General features: G+C 35.8%; 1 protein-coding gene and 1 long non-coding RNA gene across 8 annotated transcripts in view; one reads left to right on the forward strand and one right to left on the reverse strand.

Annotated features, from left to right (window-relative positions):
* The window catches only part of CEP126 (centrosomal protein 126), a 100,490-nt gene that overhangs the window by 17,922 nt on the left and 59,677 nt on the right, over nucleotides 1-22,891 (reverse strand). For 2 of the 7 annotated variants that reach the window (XM_032295695.1, XM_032295699.1), the window contains 4 exons: nucleotides 20,318-20,393; nucleotides 14,588-14,806; nucleotides 8,312-8,376; nucleotides 3,896-4,127 (listed from right to left, as the gene is read on the reverse strand). In XM_032295695.1, coding sequence (XP_032151586.1) covers nucleotides 4,062-4,127; nucleotides 8,312-8,376; nucleotides 14,588-14,806; nucleotides 20,318-20,393 — 426 coding nt within the window. In that variant the 3' untranslated portion in view covers nucleotides 3,896-4,061. Of the gene's footprint in view, nucleotides 1-3,895; nucleotides 4,128-8,311; nucleotides 8,377-14,587; nucleotides 14,807-20,317; nucleotides 20,394-22,891 lie in introns of those variants that run through there. The other 5 variants (XR_004274240.1, XM_032295697.1, XM_032295700.1 and 2 more) reach the window with 3 other exon arrangements.
* Nucleotides 8,352-18,830, forward strand: LOC116563141. Its single transcript, XR_004274242.1, has 3 exons — nucleotides 8,352-8,362; nucleotides 18,488-18,493; nucleotides 18,731-18,830. It is a non-coding gene; the product is annotated as an uncharacterized LOC116563141 (long non-coding RNA).

Consider the following 22,891-nt stretch of genomic DNA (forward strand, 5'->3'; position numbering starts at 1 on the left):
CTGGCACCTGGCGACAGAGCAAGACTCTATCTCAAAATGAAAAACAAAAAACTATTTGTGTTTTTCAAAAGCAGCTAAGTTTGTGGTCATTTGTTATAGCAGCAATAGGAAATGAATACACATTTTGTGTTGGAAATGGGGTGCTACTATAATAAATACCAAAAAATGTGGATGTGGCTTTGGAATTAGGCAATGGGAAGAGGCTAAAAGAATTCTGAGGAGCATGATAGAAAAAAACCTAGATTGCCTTGAATAGATTGTTAGTAGAAATGTTGATGTTAATAACTCTGCTAGTGAGGACTCAGAAAAGTGAAGAGCATGGTAGAAAAAAATGTCATTTTGGAGAATACATAGTCATCATGAACAGACTTGGTAGAAATATAGATGTTTAAGGTGCTGCTAGTGAGGCATAGAAAAAAAAATGAGAAATGTTAATGGAAAATTGAGGAAAGAGTACTTTTGTTATAAAGTGACCGAAAGCTAGTGAAATTGTGCTCTGTAGTTATGTAAACAATGAAACTGGACATTTAGCTGAGGACATTTATAAGCAAATTATTGAAGATACAGCCTGATTATTATTGTTATTTCTTCCTCTTCTTCTTCTTCCTCCTTCCTTCTTCCTTTTTTCTTCCTTCCTTCTTCGTTCCCCTTCCCTTTCCCCCAGCTCCTCCTTCCTCCTCCTCCTGAGTCTTCTGAGTCTTGCTCTGTTGCCCTGGAGTGCAGTGGCATGATCTCGGTTCACTGCAACCTCAGAGTGCAGTGGCATGATCTTGGTTCACTGCAATCTCCACCTCCTGGGTTCAGGCGATTCTCCTGCCTCGGCCTCCTGAGTAGCTGGGATTACAGGCATATGCCACCACACTTGGCTAATTTTTGTATTTTTAGTAGAGATGAGGTTTCACCATGTTGGTTAGGCTGGTCTTGAACTCCTGACCTTGTGATCCACCTGCCCCAACCTCCCAAAGTGCTGGGATTACAGGTGTGAGCCACCATGTCCGGCCCTGATTTCTTCTTGCTGATTATAGTAAAATGCTAGAAGAGACAGATTGAGAGAAGAACTGTGAAATGAAAAGGAAATACAACTTGATGATCTCAGAAATTCCCGGCCTAAAAAGACTGCAAAAGATGCTAAAATTGAGATTCACCGCCAGAATAGAAATAGCCAAGGGTATGGCTATAAAGTTTGCTAATACCACAAAAAGATCGAAAGGTTAGAGTGTTCAGCCACAAAACAAAACTTAAAGAGATTTAGTATGTGATTTATAGATGACCTCAGCGATCTCAGTAGAGCCAAATATAGAGGTATGACTATCTGAGAGGGGCCTCTTTTCTAATGAATTCCTGTAACATATTTAAGAGACCCACAAAGTTTAGGAAAATTTTATATAATCAGAAACGCTGTCATCTTCGGCCAAAAAGAACAGAGAGAGTATAAAAGAAGGCTGATACTCAAAATTCTACAGGCAGATAAGCTAATAAAATGACTCCTCTGCAAACATATGCTACCTTTTATTTATTTTATTTAAGAAATGATGGCCCAGAGAGTGGAGCCAAGAGCTAGAAGGTAAAACCTTGGACAATAGAGCATTATTCCAAGATCTTGAAAACAAACAAGTTTGGAGAGATTTTGACATTTCTTGGAATCAAGAAATGTCATTGTCTTTCATTGTCTCTCTTTTAAAGTGCAAATGTCCATAACTGTTGCCCTATGCCTGTCCTGCCACTGTATTTTTGGAGCACTTAACTTGGTTCAGTGTCATACAATATACTCATGTAACAAAACTGCACATGTACCCCTTATAATCTATAATAAAACTCAAAATTATAAAGAAAACTAAATCTGTATTTTCCTACTTCTTGTTATCACCAACATTATTAATCTGGTCCATGCCATAAACTCTCAGATTACTGAAAAAGCTCTTTAACTGGTCCTCGTCTCTAGACACCTGCCATCTCCTTCCCTCCCCTGGTGTCTTCTTCAGACACTAGACAGGGTGATTCTTTTAAAAGGATTAAGCATGCTTCTGTATCAGGTCCTTTGTGCTCATTCCGTCTAAGGGGAATGCTGGTCTCTAATTACCACCCAAGTTATCTCCCTTACTTCACTTAGATCTCTGCTCAAATGTCACCTTCTCAGAGACCTTCTCTGACCACTCTACCTCTCTATCTAAAACAGTACTCCCATCACTCTCTATCCCCCTACTGTGCTCTAGTTTTCATTTCACTTACAGCTACCTGAAAGTATCTTTATATATATTTAAAATCTGTACTCCCCACTTAAATATAAGCTCCATGATAGCAAATTTGTTTTATCTTCTATTATTTACCTAAATGCATAGAATGGGACTTATCACATGACACAGGCTTGATACACTGAGTGATTGACTACTTTCTCTTTTATTCATTATTTTGATTTGCCACTATGTATGTGCCTGGACTATTTTAATTCCTAAGAGTACAGAAATGAATGACACTTTTCAGAGCTCTTGATCTAAAAGAGACATATATGTACACAAATAAGTTCAGTTCAGAACATTATTTGTACAGAAGAGGCAGCAGAGAGGATTATTTTTTAAAAAGGAGAAAGTTCAACTAGAACAGGATTTAAAAGAATGAATAACATCACACAGATGTAAATAGAGTGTGAGATGGGGGAGCCATTCCAAGTCAAGAGTATAGTGTATGTACTGGCAAAAAGGCATGAAACAGCAGGTTTTATTTAGGAAACTATAATTAATTTGTATTATTGGAATACTGGTATGGTGGGAAAGGTGATAAGGATGATGTATGCAGGAAGGACCCCAAATATTAAGAGCCTTATATACCATGCTAAGTGGTAGACATTTTCTTCAGTAGCTGAAGGAGAAGCTCTGAAAATTTTTCAGATGGGATTAATACGATAGGTTTTTCACCCTGGCCATTTCATTCACACTTTAGATATGCCATTATAAGTAAGAAATTCAGCTTAAAATAGTCCAGATAAGAGCATGAAGTAGCAATAGTTGGGGGAAAAATAAAAGTATGCATGAGGCTATCATAATTCTATGAAAAAAAAATTTAAGATCATACAACTTTTGACTTTGCTTCTATGTTTCAAAAGGAAATCTGTAATATAAATCTGGTTTCCCAAGTAGACATTCCTATTGGGAAAAGAACATACTGATCAAATCAAGTAATCCAGTGGGATTGCAGCTTATTTTTTATTTTTACCATTCTAATTATTTGTGAGTTGCTAGTGTGATCAGTTTTTTACAGACTAATTGCTCCTGTAAAAAATGGTAACACTGATTTCTGAACATGCAGAGCTGATAAGACCCCCGATAACATTTCCAGAGTATAGAGATCCTGCAAAGACTTTAACACATACCTTTACTAATTATGTGGGATGTTGTTAATCACAAACTTTTTATACCACTGGATGAAAATTTAATTGAATTCATTAGAAATTTCCAAAAACTATGTTTCGCAATCATAGTTAGTACATAATACATATCCTTTTATTTTTAAATAGAATGGATTTATATCCAGTAGCATTCTCACTGAAAACAATAATGTATTTCTATTCATTAAAATGTATTTACCAAGGCCGGGCGCGGTGGCTCACGTTTGTAATCCCAGCACTTTGGGAGGCCGAGGCGGGTGGATCACGAGGTCAAGAGATCGAGACCATCCTGGTCAACATGGTGAAACCCCGTCTCTACTAAAAATACAAAAATTAGCTGGGCATGGTGGCGCATGCCTGTAATCCCAGCTACTTGGGAGGCTGAGGCAGGAGAATTGCTTGAACCCAGGAGGCGGAGGTTGCGGTGAGCTGAGATCGTGCCATTGCACTCCAGCCTGGGTAACAAGAGTGAAACTCTGTCTCAAAAAAAAAAAAAAAAAAGTATTTATCAATAACTTATATAATAAAGTAAACAGCATGAATATAAACTAGTCAATGTATCTCTATTACCTGTGTTATGATTTGCCTTTATGGATATAGTGTTTTAATTATTAAATGCAGAAATATGATATTCACAGGAGATTCTAAAAATGATTCCATTTGATAGTTAGTGTTATATTCATTGGTATTTTCTTTGCAATCTGGATCCAGCATCAGGAGATAAATTGGCCCTTGTCTGGGTGTTCTGTAACATAGTGTCAGAATATCCTTTTACTGCAGTATTCAGACTTATAGATTTTGATAAGGCTAAACTCATAGTTCAAATTCTCAAATGCTACGTGTACCAATCTCAACAAAACTGAGTACCGTTCTATGTTAGGCATCATGCTACCAATAATTCATGACCTTCACTCCTTGCTATTGGTAAGATGTGTGTAAGAAGCGCTATCATAATCAGCTGTATAAATGGTCAAAATTCAATAATTTTATTTTATACAGGAAGCACTTGGAACCCATATAACACCCTAGGGGTAGTTTATCAATATATTATGGGCTAAAGAAGAAAGTTGCAGGGTAATTATTTTTTTGAGACGGAGTTTCACTCATGTTACCCAGGCTGGAGTGCAATGGCGCGATCTTGGCTCACTGCAACTTCCGCCTCCTGGGTTCAGGCAATTCTCCTGCCTCAGCCTCCTGAGTAGCTGGGATTACAGGCACGCACCACCATGCCCAGCTAATTTTTTGTATTTTTAGTAGAGACGGGGTTTCACCATGTTGACCAGGATGGTCTCGATCTCTTGACCTCGTGATCCACCCGCCTCGGCCTCCCAAAGTGCTGGGATTACAGGCTTGAGCCACCGCGCCTGGCCTTGAGCCACCGCGCCCGGCCTAGGGTAATTATTAAATATTCTTTAAATTTATTTTATTTTAAAAAGTAAATAAAATACTCTTGCCAAAAAATACCCAAAAAACAAAAACAAAAAAACAAACAAAAAATACTCTAAAATGCAAATCCTCCTTCCAAGATCCACAGTTTTTATTTTATTGAAACTCATAACCTAAGCAAGTGCAGGATGCCCTGCAGCTACCCTCGTATACTCTAGTATACTGTTTCCAAGTGTTATCTCACTAAAATGAGAATCATCATCATATGTTATGATAATCATCATCATCATCATAAATAGTGATAAGTGTCATAACTGACAGAAACTGTCACAGTTAAAATTCAGGCAAAAAATCATCACTGTAAAAATTGCTTAAATTGCTGAACTGGTGGAGATGAAAAGCTGTGAGAAAAACCAAACTAGTATCTAAAAAGTAGCTGTGAAAAACATCAGGAGTTAAAGTAACTGTTGCTGAAAGAGTTATGTCTAAAAAGGATAGCATCAAACATGCCGAAGGCCATTTCTGTTCTTGGAACCATAATAATAAGCTTCATGAGAGCAGAAACAGCATATTTCTTACTATTATCCACTATTTTACATAGAGCATAGCAAGACCCTGAAACACAGGTAAGAAATATTTATGTAAAACCAGGTAATATGAAACATAGTATTCTTGTATAATCTTACTTTTTCCTTTCAAAATTTTAGAACTGTGGGCACATGATGAAAAATGATTGAGGAAGTATCTAATTAAGTCTCTAACAAAACATTTCTTTGTTGAATACCTAAATTGAGAATTGGGAGAGTACAGGTAATAAGTTTGAGGACACCCTTTCTCTCCTATAAACTCGTGTCCTAACCTCCAGTTAGATAACATTTCATCCTTCTGTAATTTCTTAAGAATGTTCCTCACATAGTCTTATCTTACCTTGTATTATAATTATTATACATACTATCAATGTGTATGTCTTTGTCCCTGTTAGACTGACAATTCTTAACTGTAGTGCTGATATTCATTTATATTTTTACCAGAACCCAGTGCCAAGACAAAAAATAAAAAAAAGATAAGGGGAGAAATGCCAGATGTAGGTGATGGGGAGGAAGGCAGCAAATCACACTGCCACGTGTGTACTTATGCAACAATTTTGCATGTTCTTCACATGTACCCCAAAACCTAAAATGCAATAAAATAAATAAATGGGGAGAAAAAAAATTGTCTTGTTAGCTGAATAAATAAATAAATAAATAAATAAATAAAAGATTCAATAACATCTAGTTTTAACACCCCATGTTCTCACTCATAAGTGGGAGCTGAACAATTAGAACACATGGACACAGGGAGGGGATTATCACACACCGGGGCCTGTTGGGGGTGGGAGGAATAGCATTAGGAGAAATAACTAATGTAGATGATGGGTTGATGGGTGCAGCAAACCACCATGACATTTGTATACCTATGTAACAAACCTGCATGTTCTGCACATGTATCCCAGAATTTAAAGTATAATAATAATAATAATAATAATAAAAACCTCTCAAGACATGGAAGAGATATGGATCCTTGCCAATGTACAGTTCTTAGCAGTTTTTCAATTAGGATACACATCTAAAATTATTTGAAGATTCATACACTCATACCTGTTTCTGCTCCCATGACTGACAAAAATACTCTGGATATAAAAATGTTTATTTTCTGTAGACAGCCCAGAAATAATGTTGTATTCCGATAACCATCTGATCTTCAACAAAGTTGATGAAAACAAGCAATGGGGAAAGGATTCCCTATTCAATGAATGGTGCTGGGATAACTGGCTAGCCATGTGCAGAAGATTGAAGCTGGACCCCTTCCTTATACCATATACAAAAATCAACTCAAGATGGATTAAAAACTTAAAACCTAAAACTATAAAAATTCTGGAAGGTAACCTAGGAAACACCATCCTGGACATAGGCCCTTGCAAAGATGTCATGATGAAGCCACCAAAAGCAACTGCAACAAAAGCAAAAATTGACAAATGGAACCTAACAAACGAGAGTTTCTGCACAGCAAAATAAACTATCAACAGATTAAATGGACAAGCTCCCAAAATACTGGGAGACAATATTTGCAAACTATGCATCTGACAAAGTTCTAATATCCAGAATCTTTAAAAAAAATTTTTTTGAGATGGAGTTTCGCTCTTGTTGCCCAGGCTGAAGTGCAATGGTGTGATCTTGGCTCAATGCAACCTCTGCCTCCCAGGTTCAAGTGATTCTTCTGTCTCAGCCTCCTGAGAAGTTGGGACTACAGGTGCAGGCCACCACGCCCAGATAATTTTTTGTATTTTCAGTAGAGACAAGGTTTTACCATGTTGGCTGGGCTGATCTCGAATTTCTGACCTCAGGTGATCTGCCAGCCTTGACCTCCCAAAGCGCTGGGATTACAGGTGTGAGTCACCATGCCTGACCTAATATGGAGAATCTATAAGGAACTTAAATTAACAAGCAAAAAACAACCCCAATAAAAAGTGGGCAAAGAACATGAAGAAACATTTTTCAAAAGAAGACATACATATGGCCAACAAGTATATGGAAAAAAGCTCAAAATCACTAATTGTTTGAAAAATGCAAATCAAAACCACAATGAGATAGTGTCTCACACAAGTCAGAATGGCTATTACTAAAAAGTCAAAAAATAGCAGATACTGGCAAGGTTGCAGAAAAAAGGGAATACTTATACACTGGCGGTGGGAATGCAAATTAGTTCAGTCATTGTGAAAAGCAGTGTGGCAATTTCTTAAAGAACTTAAAATAGAAGTATCATTCAACCCAGCAATCCCATTATTGGGTATACACCCTGAAGGAATGCAAATCCTTCTATCATAAAGACATGCAGGGGTATGTTCATTGCAGCACTATTCACAAAGACATGAAATCGACCTAAATGCCCATCAAAGGTAAACTGGATAAAGAAAATATGGTACATATATACCATGGAATACTATGCAGCCATAAAAAAACAACAAGATTATGTCTTTTGCAGCAATATGAATGGACCTAAGGCCATAATCTTAAACTAATACAGGAACAGAAAACCAAATACCACATGTTCTCACTTCTAAGTGGGGGCTGAACTTTGAGTACAGATGAATACAAAGAAGGGCATAACAGACACTGAGGCCCACTTGAGGCCATGACAGGTAGGAGGAGGGAGAGGATTGAGAAACTACCTATTGGGTACTCTGCTTATTACATGGGTGATGAAATAATCTGTATGTCAAACCCCTGTGATATGCAATTTACCTACTTATCAAAGCTGCACATGTACCCCTGAACCTAAAAGTTAAAAAAACTTAATATTCTAACCTTTAAATTTTTTAAAATGAGAAAATATTTGCATAATTCTAATGAACAGTCTTATAATAAAAAGCTGATTGGGAGAAAACCTCTATAAACCAATCCCAAGAAACATTAATATTAACATGGGGTTCTTACCTGTATTGATATGTATATAAGATCAGAAGTTTCCTAAAACAAGAAAAAAAGAGCTTCTTCAAGTACTTACCAGAAGTGGTATTATTTGTAAAGCATTTTTGATGGATGGGTTTTTGCAAATGTTTTCTTGAACATCTGAAATAATTATACCATAATACCAAAATAATGTAGTTACATATATTGAAATAGAAGAATGACTAAAGAATCAAATATTAAATTCTGATGTATCAAAATATTCAAAATTGAATAACAGCCTTTTTTCCTATCACCCCCAGAAATAGTCTTTATGCTTCTATTAGAACCAAAAATGAAGGTAATTTGATTAGAAACAATTACATAAAGTTTATGTTGATAAAAGAGAATTCCTTGTACTTTGATTATTTTATAACAATCTTCATTCAAATGTTATGTTTTATTTTTCCTTTCTCTTTTTTTAATAAAAGAAAAGTTAATTTCATCCTTGGAGCCACTCTGTAAAAATGAGATGTTTATTTAGTTATTGAGGCATAAAAAATTGAGTAATTTTGGTTGCCTTTTCAATTTTTAGATTTTTGTTTATATAATAGCAAGCATCTGAGCAAAAGAAAAATAATTCAGGCAGAATCTTTTACATGAAGCATTTAAATATGAAGATGTATCAAACAAAAATTTAAAAAATTCTCCAATTATTGACTTAAATTTTTAAATCTTTATCTGCATAATTTTACATCTTAAACTCATAGCCTTAGTTCCCTGTTTCTTTCATAATTGTAGCTCCCTACTTTTTATTAATATATTATTTTAAAATTTGGTTTTAATTTAAAAAGAGTATTTAAAACATATTTGCATATTTTAATTAACAATTATAAAGCTACTGTCTGTGTAACCACCTAGATTAAGAAATTTGAACGTTATCACTACCTTAGAAGCTTCCTGTCCCTTCCTGCCTCCACAATGCTCTATGGATTTCATTCCCTTCCCTCACCCAAAGAGGTAATTAACCCACTATACTGCTTTGTTTATCATTTTAGCACATATTATTTTGCAAGGATGCAAAATAGTATTTTTACCTGTTTTTAGACTTCACATAAATATAATTGTACTGTCTTTATTCTCCTGTGATTTACATTGTTTTTGCCCCAAATTATAAATTTTTAGATTCATCAATGAACATTGTGTAGCTGTAGTTTATATTCTTTATGTTTTTTCTCTTGCTGTTTCAGTTTGGAAAATTTCTATTGACCTGTATTCAAATTCACTGATTCCTCAGCAGTGTCTTGAGTCTAATAGTGAACACATATATAACATTTTCCATTTCTGTTATAGTACTTTTCTTTCTCACATACCTGTCTCTTATAGTTTTCATCTCTCTGCTGAAATTCTCCATCTGTTCATGTATGTTGTCTCTCTCATGTTATTCATCTTTCCCACTATAACCTTTAACATATTAGTCATAGCTATTTAAATAACCTGTCTGATAGTTCTAACATCTTGATCATCTTTGTATCTCATTGATTACTTTGTCCCTTGATAGTTTTTTTTCTATTACTCTTTCTGTATGTCTCATAATTTTTGACTGAATGCTGGATATGACTTTTGGAATACTGGGAACGGAAGTAGATATTATTTGTGTCTGGAAATGAGTATATCCACTTCTGCTAGGTCATTGGAGTGTATGTGTGTATGTAGTATGTATGTATAGATGTTTAAAAACTTTGTAGGGGGAATTTGAGCTGCCTTTTTTTTTTTTTTTTTTTTGTGAGATAGGTTCTCTGTTGCACAAGCTGGAATGCAGTGGCATGAACACGGCTCACTGCAGCCTTGACCTCCCTGGGCACAGGTTATCCTCCCACCTCAGCCTCTGGAGTACCTGGGACCATGGACATGTGCCACCGTGTCTGGCTAATTTTTTTTTTTGAATTTTTTGTAGAGACAGGGTTTCACTATGTTGCTTAGCTGGTCTCAAACTCCTGGGCTCAAGCGATCTGCCTGCCTCAGCCTCCTTGAGTGTATTTGGGTTTTGTTGTTGCTGTAGCCAACTACAGTACATTACTAACTTCAAATTCCTTTGGTGTTATTTTGTACTTATGCAGGGGTCTTGGAGAGTCACCCCGCCCCTTGAAATGTTCCTGTTCTGTCCTCATATTTTAGCCTTCCTGCATGGGGACACAGTAGAAGGGATATCTCTCTATGCTCTTGCCCGTCTCCCAGTAGCAGATTTCTGTTATTTGTTACTTGGTACTTGTTGGTCTGGTAGTGGGCAAGTAGGGTAATTTTTCTCTTGTCCTGGTCCAGGCTCAATCTTAAGCAGACCTTATGTGCCCTCCCTTTTTCCTGCTCCTCCTTCCCATGACAGTTAACTTTGCCCTGTATCTTTGGCAGGTTTTGTGCAAGAGCATTTTAGACCCCTCCTCCAACAGTAGGATACCTCTAATGGTTTTGGTCCAGAAATGTTTCTTACCCCTCTCCCAGGGGTAGAGACTTTTTTCCTTTACTTTTTCCCTATGCTCACTAACTCTTCACCTGTGCCTTGAGAGCAATTAACAAGGTATGCTTCCTCTGTCCCTGATGGTCTTTATACTGCAGGGGGAACGGTTCTGCATGGCGGGCGGGGCGGGGGGACTTCATGCCTTTCCTACAGCAATGGCTGCTGCCCTTTGTCAGGCCTGCACTATTGAGAAAGCATTTCTCTTGTCTCCTGCTCTGCCTCCAGTTTTTCTCATGAACACTCAGTGTAGATCCATGGAGAAGAATCTGAGTAGGTGTGAAATTCCTTTGTGCCTATGGCTCCCAGAGGTTCTACATCCTCATTGTAGTCCTCATTCATCTTTTAGCAATTTGTTGAAAATTTAAACAGAATTTCTAATATCAACTTGTATGGAACTTTACACTTCTCTCTCTCATATTCTCCCATGGGTGAGAAAATATTCACGACCTGTCTCTCTTTAGATGTTTCTGTGTTTCCTTGGATGCTAGACCACTTGGTTGTGATGTGACCTCAGCTCTGTCATTGGCTCAAGGAAAGTTATACTTTTGTCATTTATCTTTTATTGTTCTTAGAAAAGGATTGATACATTCTGGCCTTCTACATTTTAGGCAGAAATAGAATCCACACACACAAAACACAGACATATAGTATGTGTGTGGCTCTGAGCCACAGGTGATTTTTGCCACCCAGGGGAAATTTGGTAATGTCTGGGAGTACTTGATTGTCATGATAGGGAAGTGTTATGGCATCTAGTGAGTAGAGGCCAGAAATGCTGCTGAACACGTTACAATGCACTAGACAGTCCCCCACAATAAATAAGGAATTATCTAGCTCAAAATATCAGCGGTGCTGAGGTGGAGAAACCCTGATAGATACATAAAACATTTCTATTATTGTTCACATCTAAATATTTAAAAATTCCTATTATGATGTTTTTTTCTTCAGAATCATGTTTTATTTAGAAATATGTTTCTTAATAATTATCTTTTGTTTAGATTTTAGGTAAATTGCATTGTGGTTAGAGGATGTGGTCTGTGTGACTCCAATCTTTGAAATGTGTTAAGGTTTGTTTTATGGTCTTATATATGGTTCATTTTATAAAGGTTGTATGTGTACTTACAAAGAACGTGTCCCTCTGATCAGGTTTGTTAATCATATTCAATTTTTATACATCTATTTGTTTTTAAAAATCTATTTGTTCTATCAATTACTGACAATGGCATGTTAAAATCACTCATCATGGTTAAAAATATTTTATATATTTTGAGGCTATGTTCTTAAGTACATACAAAAATCTTACGTATTTCTTCTGAATTAAAACTTTGCTCATCATAAAGTGTTCTTTTTTTATGTCTAATAAACCTTTCTACTTAAAAGTGAATCAACCCAGCTTTCCTTTGGTTAGAACTTGCTTGGCATACCTTTTCCATTTTTTTTTGCTTTGAGTTTTTTAATATTCTTATGTTTTAAATGTATTGTTTATAAACAAAATATACTTTCAATGTAAAGTTCCATTTAACAACCTCTTTTAATTGTAGCGGTTATTACATTTACAGGTATTATAAATATATTTGTACATATAATTTTATAGTATTTCTTCTATGTTTATTTTTCTCTCCTCTGTTGCTTTATTTCTGATTGATTTGTCAGTTTTTACATACCACTTTCCCTTCTCTACCAGTTTAGATGTTGTATCTTACATTTCTAGTCCTTTAGTTGTGACTCTAGTAATTATCACAGCCATACTTCAATTATCAATATCTAAAATTCATCTATGACTTTAAACAATTCCCTAACAAATATCCTAGTATACTTTAACTTCATTTATGCCCTCCCAACTTGCATATTATTATTGATAGGTATTTTCATTCTAAGCTTTTTCTCTTTGAAACATATACTACTTTATTATATTTATTGTTTTATGCAAAGTTTGTTGAAATTTACTCACTCATACTGTCCATCTGAGGTTAACTGCACTTTCTGTCTGGTGAAGTGTAGTTTGAATTTCCTTCAGTAAGTCTGCTGTTAACAAAGTCTCTTGGTTTTTGTCTGAACATATTTTTAATTCACCTTCCTTCTTGAGAGACATTTTCATGTTAAGAAGGTGTTAAATTTGAGAGTTACTTTCTCTCAGCACATTGGACACACTGTCGATATCTCCTGATTTTTTTCATGGTTTTCTGCCTTTTTCGTTGCTGATTAAAATTAACTGTGATGTATCTTAGTGGTCATTTCATAAAACTCTGAAATGTGTTGGGCTGTTGAATCTGTAGGTTGGTAATGTTCAACAAATTGAAAAAGTTGTCAACCATGATCACTTTAGATATTGTCTCTGGCCTTTCAGACCTTTTTATTTACTCTTTTGTGTCTTTTTTTTTCTTTTTGTTAAAGATGGGGTTTTACCATGTTGGTCAGGCTGGTCTTGAACTCCCAACCTAAGGTGATCCGCCTGTCTTGGCCTCCAAAGTGCTTGGATTACAGGCATGAGCCACCACGCCTGGCCTACTCTTTTGTGTCTTTTAAGCTCTATATGGTATTTTCTATCTCTTTATCTAAAATATATTGTGGATAAATTTCTTTGATTCATATTCTAGTTTACTAATTCTTTCTTCAGATGTCTGTAATCTTGAATTCATCTACTGAATTCTGTGTTTCAATTATTGTATTTTCAATTTGCAGGCATTCTATTTGGGCACCTTTTCACATCTGTTTGCTCTCTTTAGAGTTTCTTATTCCTTGCATGTTTCAAGTTTAAAAATGACTGCATTTCTGCATTTTAAAGCTCATTTCTGACAACTTTAGAGCATATAAGTATAGTTATTTATAGTTTGTGCCTGGTAATTTCATTATCTAAATCCTTTCTGGGTCTTTTTATTCTGCCTGTGGATTCTTTTGACTTTTTTTTTTTCCTGGTGCCTTTTTCCTTATGGATTAAGTTATTTACTTTTATTTTTTTGGTGTGGGCTGCTCATTTTCTTTGGATTTCACTTGTGGTAATTCTTTTGAGGACCGGATATAGGTCCAGAAGATATATAAATGTACTTTTCCCAAATGTTTTGGAATACTACCAGTTTGGGATCATACTAAATTAAATTCTTTGCTTGAGAGCCTAAGAACTACTCAGGTAATATGAGTATGGGCTGTAAATTAGTGAAACTTGTACTAGACTGTGATTCTACATTCTCAGGGATCATTTTTCCTCTGTCACCTGCTCAATACTGAAGTTTAAAAAAATGCAATTTTTTTTTTTTTTTTTTTAAAGAAAAAATTTCCCTCTCCCTATGCTGCCTCCTCTGTGTATATATGTGTGGTGCACAGCTCTTTGGGTGGCCCAGCTTTATGGTGGAAGGATCTTCTGTGAGACTACTCATCTTGAGTAGGCCTGTTCCCTTTTTATTATGAGGCCATGAAAAACAAAGTTCAATTTCACTCTATGAGTTAAATACCCTCAGGACAAAAGCTAGCTGCAGCACTCTCCTTATCTTTCTGAGTTCTTATCTACATTTCGTTATTGGTCTCAAGAATTTCTTACATTCTTACTAGCTCATCACTATATTGCAGGTTTTAAAAATACTTAAGAATCTACGGTTGTTTTGATGGATGGTCAGTATAGACACGTAGCCTGTCCATGGCAGAAACAGAAGTCTATTCATATATTTCTAAAATACAGATAAATCTGCCAAAGAAGTTGACATCATCACAAATGATATGGCATACTTGAAATAGTATTCTACTGTATTCTGAATTGTTATGCACTCAATTAATTAGTTGGTAATATGAATACATTTTGTATTTTTCTTTTCACTTTTTAAATTAAAGTTTAAATTGTCTAAGTGCAAAATGCAATATTTCTTACAAGAGGTGTTCTTCCATACTTACAATATAGTCTTTCATTGAGATCATTAAGGGACTCTAGAATCTTCTGTTCTTCAGCTGATACTGTGCAGATGTTGAATTGCTGAGTTTTATTTAAAGGCAGATTTGATTTCTGTATCTGTTTGCTATTCCTGACAGTCAGGATCTCATCCTCAGGCGCTGATGCTTTCACTAAGTTTTCAGCCATCAAAAACTCAGAAGTACTATCTGAAACTATAGAAACTTACATAAATTATCCTTTGATCCCCTTTTGTCTTTAAGATCAGCCCTTGTGCATACTTAAATATACTTATACATGCTTAACTGTCTGTATGTGTTCATATTACAAACAGAATCCCAGTAAATATCTGCTACTTTGATTTTATTTATCAGGATCCTCTATCTAGCATTTTCCCATCCTTCATTTTTTAAAAAAAGAATATTCAAAATGATGGCAGTGAGTTAATAAAAATTCCCAGAGTATTACTTGAACTAAAGAAAAAAATAGGTAATGTAGATAGTTTTTGTCATATGCTTGTTATTCATTGGTAGTACAAAAAGAAGATGAAGGAGATGATATCAATTATAATGAATTATAAATAAAAGAGAAGAAAACTTAAGGAAAATTAGAAACTTTTATGATCAGCTGAGCAGAACTAACATCCTAGAAACAGACCCAATTAGATATAAGAACATGTGATCAAAGAAGCATCAAAGACTTGACAGAAGAGAAAGATGATTTTACAAATTAGTTGTTGCTTATAAAATAATCAATTTGGGCTGGATGCAGTGGCCCATGTCTATAATCCCAGCATTTTGGGAGGCTGAGGCAGGAGGATCACTTGAGGTCAGGAATTTGAGACCAGACTGGCTAACATGGTGAAACCCTGTCTGTACTAAAAATATAAAAATTAGCCAGGTGTTATTGCGAGCGCCTGTAATTCCAGCTACTTGGGAAGCTGAGGCAGGAGAATTACTTGAACCCGGAGATGGAGGTTGCAGTGAGCTGAGATTGTGCCACTGTGCTTCAGCCTGGGTGACACACTCCATTTAAAAAAAAAAAAAAAAAAAAAAAAAAAAAAAAGTCAATTTGGAGTTTTATTTCCCACTGTTTGTTTAAACAAATTCTGAAGAAATTAAAGACAAATTTAAGGAATCAATCCATTAATTAAAGCAACCCAGAAGAAAATGAAACAAATGTTTCTAAATTTCTATATTGGGAAAGTTCTTTGACAAAGTTTAAAAGTAATGGAGAAATCAGTAAGAAAAGACTAAAACGTTTATTTAAAGCAAGTCTTCCTCAATAGACTTTACATTTCTGAAGAGCAATACTTTTGTATATTTTGTTCATTATTGTAAATGTTGAGTATTCCTTATCCAAAATGTTTGGGACTAGATGTGTTTCAGATTTTGGATTTTTTTAGAGTTTTGGATATTTGCATATATATGAGATGTGTTAGTGATGAGACCTAAGTTTAAACATGAAACTCAGCTGTGTGCAATGGCTCACACCTGTAATGCCAACACTTTGGGAGGTCGAGGTCAGTGGATCACCTGAGGTCAGGAGTTCAAGACCAGCCTGGCCAACATGGTGAAGCCTTGTCTCTACTAAAAATACAAAAATTAGCCAGGTGTGGTGCCACATGCCTGTAATCCCAGCTAATTGGGAGGCTGAGGCAGGAGAATCGCTTGAACTTGGGAGGCAGATGTTGCAATGAGCTGAGACTGTGCCACTGCACTCCAGCCTGGGTGATAGAGTGAGACTCCGCCTCAAAAAAGAAAAAAAAATCGTGAAACTCATTTATGTTTCATATACACCTTATACACACACTTGCAAGTAATTTTATATAATATTTTAAATAATTTTGTCCACGAAATGAAGTTTGTTTATACTGAACCATCAGAAAGCAAAGACATTGCTGTATCAGCAACCTATGTGGATGATTTGTGGTTGTTTGGATCACTGTTATTCCTGACTCCAAATTTATATGCTACTGATAAGCAATAATGTTCTTACACCTATTCACACATAAGTACTTAACAGTAAAAAAATATGATGTATCATTTATACAGTGAGAAAATAATGTGTTCAGGGCAACTAAGCAGCATAGTAATATCACCAGAATACCTGTCAGCTGTTCAACAACAGCAACAAGGAACAATGACAGGGTTCCAATCTTAGGTATTATGCTACATTTTGATCAAATGGTTATTGTACACTGTATTTTATTTTTTTAGGTGAGAAGAAATATCAGAAACAGCTGAGGCGCTAAAAAGTAGGTCCTCTAGGGATGAGGAAATATTCTGCTAGATGACTTTAAAATATGTTTCTTCTAGAGTCTTCTGCCTCATTTACAATTTTTTTTGTCTTAGAAGCCTCTCCTTGATTTTATGAACGGCATAATTTCTTGTTGCTATGTGTGTACACTGCTCTTGTTGTTCAATATACCCATCACACAATTTTCATCATATTGTCAATTGGCACCTTTTTTTTTTTTTTGCAGTGATAACAATGTCATTATCACTATTAACATAATCAGCGGCCAGGCGCGGTGGCTCACGCCTGTAATCCCAGCACTTTGGGAGGCCGAGACGGGTGGATCACGAGGTCAAGAGATCGAGACCATCCTGGTTAACATGGTGAAACCCCGTCTCTACTAAAACTACAAAAAATTAGCTGGGCATGGTGGCGCGTGCCTGTAATCCCAGCTACTCAGGAGGCTGAGGCAGGAGAATTGCCTGAACCCAGGAGGCGGAGGTTGCGGTGAGCCGAGATTGCGCCATTGCACTCCAGCCTGGGTAACAAAAGCGAAACTCAGTCTCAAAAAAAAAAAAAAAAAAAAAAAAAAACCATAATCAGCTTCAGAGTTCTTTTGGCTATTTCACCATTGGTCAATGAAAACCCCTGGAATCTTATTATCAATGTTAATAACTTCTTTGTATCCACTTCTTCCAGTTTACTATGGACTCTGAAGGTATATTTTTTGCTTATGTAGTGAGATCAGACATCATTTTTTCCTCACTTGACATACGGAATCCTTCAGTCACTACCTTGTTCACTGTTACTGAACATAGTTGCAGGCCAGAGACTGGGCCAGGAATGCACAATTGTGTCTTTAGTCCCTGTGTTCCAAGTATTTACAACAGCATGTATGGCATCCTTCATGCTAAACTCGCTTCAAAAACCTTCTACACCCATACCTCTGTTCATTGTTGCAGGCGTGCTGTTCAAGAAACTGTTTATGTATATTTACTCTTCATCTAAGGATACTCTGGTCACATGGCTGAATTAATGAAGTAACATTTGGGGGAAAGCACATGGCATAAACATTATTTTTGATGAGAATTATAGCTGGAGGATGAACAGAACAGTTGTCAAAGAATAACAAAATCTTGCAGTCATCATTCAATCCAGCTTCCTTGATATAAAATGTTTGTGAAACCAATCAGAAAAGATGTCCCTGCTGATCCAAGCCCTTTTGTTAGCATATTAATGGACTGGTAAGAAATTCACTCCTTGAAAACTGAGGACACAAGCTTTTGCCTATCATAGCAAGTTTACGCTTAGGCGTGACTGAGTCATTAGCACATCCCAGCAGTTATTCTATTTATTTTTTGGAGACCGAGTCTTGCTCTGTCTTCATGCTGGAGTGCACTGTTGCAATCGTGGCTCACTGCAACCTCCGCTTCACAGGTTCAAGCGATTCTCCTGCTTCAGCCTCCTGAGTAGTTGGGACTACAGGTGTGTGCCACCATGCCTGGCTAATTTTTTATATTTTTAGTACAGACGGGGTTTCACCGTATTAGCCAGGATGGTCTTGATCTCCTGACCTTGTGATCCATCCACCTTAGCCTCCCAAAGTGCTGGGATTACAGGTGTTAGCCACCGTGCCCAGCCTATTCTGTTATTCTTAATTCTTGTAGGGACTTGTCTCATCACCTACAGTCAATGTCTTCCTTGTGTAACCACCAAAACAGTGATGGTTCATCAGCAACATATACTTGTTTTGGTATCAGATTTTCATCAGCAATGACCTTGGCAAACTCTTCAGTGAATTTCTCTGCCACTTTGTAATTAGTGATGCTTGATCACCACAAATCTTTAAAAATAATGCTATGTAATGCTGTATCTTAAATTTCTATAACCAGCCTGTTGAATATTCATAGTTTCCTTCAATTTTCAGTTCATCATGATAGATCTTTGCTTGTTTCATGATCAGCATACCATTAAGTGGCATGTGTTCACTGCAGCGCTGATGGATCCACTCTTCCACCTCACAACTGAAATGTTCATTTTTAACTTTATGCAGTGTTTTTACATCCTACATTAACTTCTGTTCATCTCTTCCAGAACAGAACTTCAACAGTTATCCTTCCGTTTCTTCAGGTCATATATTGTGGTCCTTCCAACACCATCCTTTCCTATATGACATTTTATAATTACATTGCTGGTATAGTTTCTCTAACAGTTTTACTTTCTGGGCTATTAATAAACAGAAATGTTTCCTCTTTTTCTTATCACTGCTACCCACAGGGGTATCTTCAGGTCTTTTTGATATTTTCAACAATATCTTTACATCACAAAGTAGAGAAAAAGCAAAAAAAAAAAAAAAATACAGTGAGTAATGCATGTAGGTCTTGGCCCCCTGTGGGGCCTCATGGGGAATCTGCCATTGGTACATGTACCATTTTATTACTCCTTGTGAGCATGCTTACATGGGGGAATCTGGGTGTGGATGGAAACGATATAGCACAGCTGAAGAGGATTGAGAGGATCTTTTTTTCCCCTTGGGGATGCTGAAGAAACTGTGTGGTATGAGCCTGTGTTTTGGCTGTGATCCATCAGACAAAATCAGGTGTGAAATTTTCCATTTGAGCTATCATGTCAGTGCTCAAAAAGTTTTGGATTTTGGAGCATTTTTGATTTTGAAATATTTGGATTAGGGATATTCAACCTGTATATCCAGTAGCTACCTATAAGCTGAAAATTAGCTCTCAACAATCACTTGTTAGATGAACAAATAAAAATTAAAACGTATGTGAAAATACAATATAAGTAAAATAACATGCAAATAGTAAAGTAGTGAAAACATCTTCAACTCATTTAAGAATTAGAGTCCTTGATAGCTAAAGAATTTGCAAACATCAGTAAGAAAATTTCAAAAATTTCTTTGAAAAAAGTACAAAGAGATAGTTCACAAAAAAATACATAGAAAAGCAGTTAAGCATAATATTAATGAAAGGTATAGAAGTCAAAACTAATATAATACTTTTTTGTCTATAGCAAATATGAAAAGAAAAGATTCTACCTCAAGTTGACATACACCATTAGACATATACTACTAGAAAAATTTTAAATAATACTTTTCTGGAAAATACTTTAGCAGTATATATGAAAAGCCATATCAATGCTTATTTCTTTTGATCCAGTATTCATTTAATACAGAGTTTAATTTAATAAGTATTTACTGGGTGGTATTTACATGTCAGTTACTGTAATTTTAATTCTAGAAATCTACCGAAATAAGTAAAAAATCAGAAAATAACTTGATGTAGAAAGATGTTCAATAATACATTGTTATTTAGAATAAAGAAACACTGACAATGACCTGGATGTGCAAGGGGGAGGAAAATTCAGGTTCTAAACGGTGGTTTAACAATTACATAATACGTTAGCATCTGAGAATAGGCATACAAGAAAAAAAAAGTCAATGGGAAGAAAGATCAGAAGAAAATGTTTAAAGTAAAACGTACCTTCTTCAATATAAGAAGTACCCCCTGTAGTTTGTTTTGGCTCACTTGAACTTAGTTGGACACTTTGTCCAAAATTCTACAAAGACAGAATATTTAATTAAAACATATTTCCATATTTAAAATTCATAATATGTACATGAACTTTTAAAAAACTTTTAATTGCTGTATATATTTTTAGCTATAATTGTTCATGTAACTTGTATATTACATTTTTGAGCTGAATTCAAGAATTATTATAATAAAGATTTTCTATGGTAATTGAATATTATGAAAAATGTTTTATGCCCACCAAAAAATTTTCAGGTTATGTTATTGTCCTGGATATTTGGAAGAGGTAAAGTAAGTTGGATGATAATCAAAAGTGCTAATTAGGCCAGGCACAGTGGCTCACTCCTGTAATCCCAGCACTTTGGAAAGCTGAGGCAGGTGGATCATGAGGTCAGGAGACCGAGACCATCCTGGCTATCACGGTGAAACCCTGTCTCTACTAAAAAGGGCATGGTGGCACACGCCTGAAGTCCCAGCTACTCAGGAGGCTGAGGCAGGAAAATCACTTGAACCCAGGAGGCGGAGGATGCAGTAAGCTGAGATTTCGCCACTGCACCCTAGCCTGGGCAACAGAGTGAGACTCCATCTCAAAGAAAAAAAAAATGAATTAAATAAAAGGCAAGAAATTACCTTAAAGTTTAAAACCTAGTTGGTTTATCATTGTAAGAGTGAATCACAACTATTAGTCAAAAGCATCTGATTACAGTTAATGTCAAGGATAGGTAAATACCTTACGTGACAAATCACAAATAGCTGCCCCAATGCTGCATAGAACCTTAAAAATGGAAGTCTCAGAACACTGGCAAAAAGTGTATGCACCCAGCACTTTCTGAGAGATACCAACTTCCCTTCCCTGACTATGGTCTACCTCCTTCTTTATTCTCATTTTGTTTCACTCTTAGAAATAATTGTTTTCTCTCAGATAAAACTGCCTGGCTACGACTATACATAGCTTTTGTTCAATCTGATCTGAGGAGAAACTGCAGATTTTTGTAACAGCTCTCCTTCAGTAGATCTTATAGTTTTGTTTGATCTCCATTATAGATGTGAGATACGTTGGACTGAAACCCTGGTGCAAAATGGTAACTGTACGTTTTCTATCTTTCACTTATCTCTTTGAGATTTTCTCCATATAGATGTCATGGGCTGGAGAAAATCCAGTATGATAAAATGCATTTCTTAATACAAAGTGACAAGGCCACTGCTGTAGTAACTGAACTCTTGCTTACACTCGGAATAAAAAACAAAAACAAAACAAGACAACATAATAAGGATGAAAAAATTTGGTTCAGGAACACTGACCTATTCTTGGGCTAACAAGACTTTGGAAGATGTGTAAGTGGATGTGTGAGTGAAAGATCTGTATGTGAAAGGGGAAGTGAGGCTTCTGAAAAGGACAAAAATGGACTCTAAATACAGTAAGACAGAATGCAAAAGAGCAAGAGACAGAATAGAATAAGACATAGCAAAATTAAAATGAATTTATAGAAGGCACTAATAACAGGCATTTAAAATTTTGTTTGTTCATTTTCTTGGTTATAACAACAATATATTATTTTTAAATTTATAATAATGAAAAAGAAAAATTAAGGGTAAGGATGTTTTTGCATTATGGATCTTGAGATGTTTGATGGGAACATGACAGTTGAAATGGAAGGCTTTATTAGGCATTATTGTATTTGTAATCAGGAAGTTATGTCTGTAATTAATCATTATGCTATGAAGCAATGAAAATATGTGGGTAATGAGATTAACTTTATTTACATAAATATACAACTAAATGACTTGCTTTGCTGATAAGATTAGGTAATTATTGATTATTCTCCACATTAATAATCTTATCCATATAAAAATCAGTATTTCCTATAATACACAAATCACAGGACCCTCAACTGATAGCTTGGAATATAAATTCTTCATATGGCATTCTATTAAAACTATTCCAGTTCTATTAAAAAAGTCAGAGTGATATTTAAAGTGGAAACTCCAAGTGAAATGCTATTTACTTATCTATCTAGACTTTTAATATTCTAAGGTCAATCCTTGGATCAAGTTAGCCCTCTAGAAAAATGCCATATTTGACTTCATTTACTTAGATCTTACAGAATTAATTCCATTTACTTTAGTCTTAATTTATTTAATTTTTTTGAGAGACAGGGTCTCGCTCTGTTACCTGGGCTGGAGTACAGTGAAACAATCATAGCTTACTGCAGCCTCAGACTCCTGGGCTCATGCATCCTCTTATTTCAGCCTCCCAAATAGCTGGGACTACAGGCATGCACCAGCATGCCTGGCTAATGTTATTATTTTTACTTTTGCAGAGATAAGGTCTTGCTCTGTTGCTCAGGCTGATTTTGAACTCCTGAGCTCAAGTAATCCTCCTGCCTTGGCCTCCCAAAGTGCTGGGACTACAGGCATAAGCCACCACGCCTGGCCATTATTTTAAAATTGTTACTATGCTTTTCAGTTTTATTGAAGATCTCTATCTCGAACAGCCATATCAAGCTCTTTATTCATTTGTTATGG

The sequence above is a fragment of the Sapajus apella genome, unplaced genomic scaffold (genome assembly GCF_009761245.1).
Source record: "Sapajus apella isolate SASKATOON/1434 unplaced genomic scaffold, GSC_monkey_1.0 scaffold34, whole genome shotgun sequence".
Lineage (NCBI taxonomy): Eukaryota > Metazoa > Chordata > Mammalia > Primates > Cebidae > Sapajus > Sapajus apella.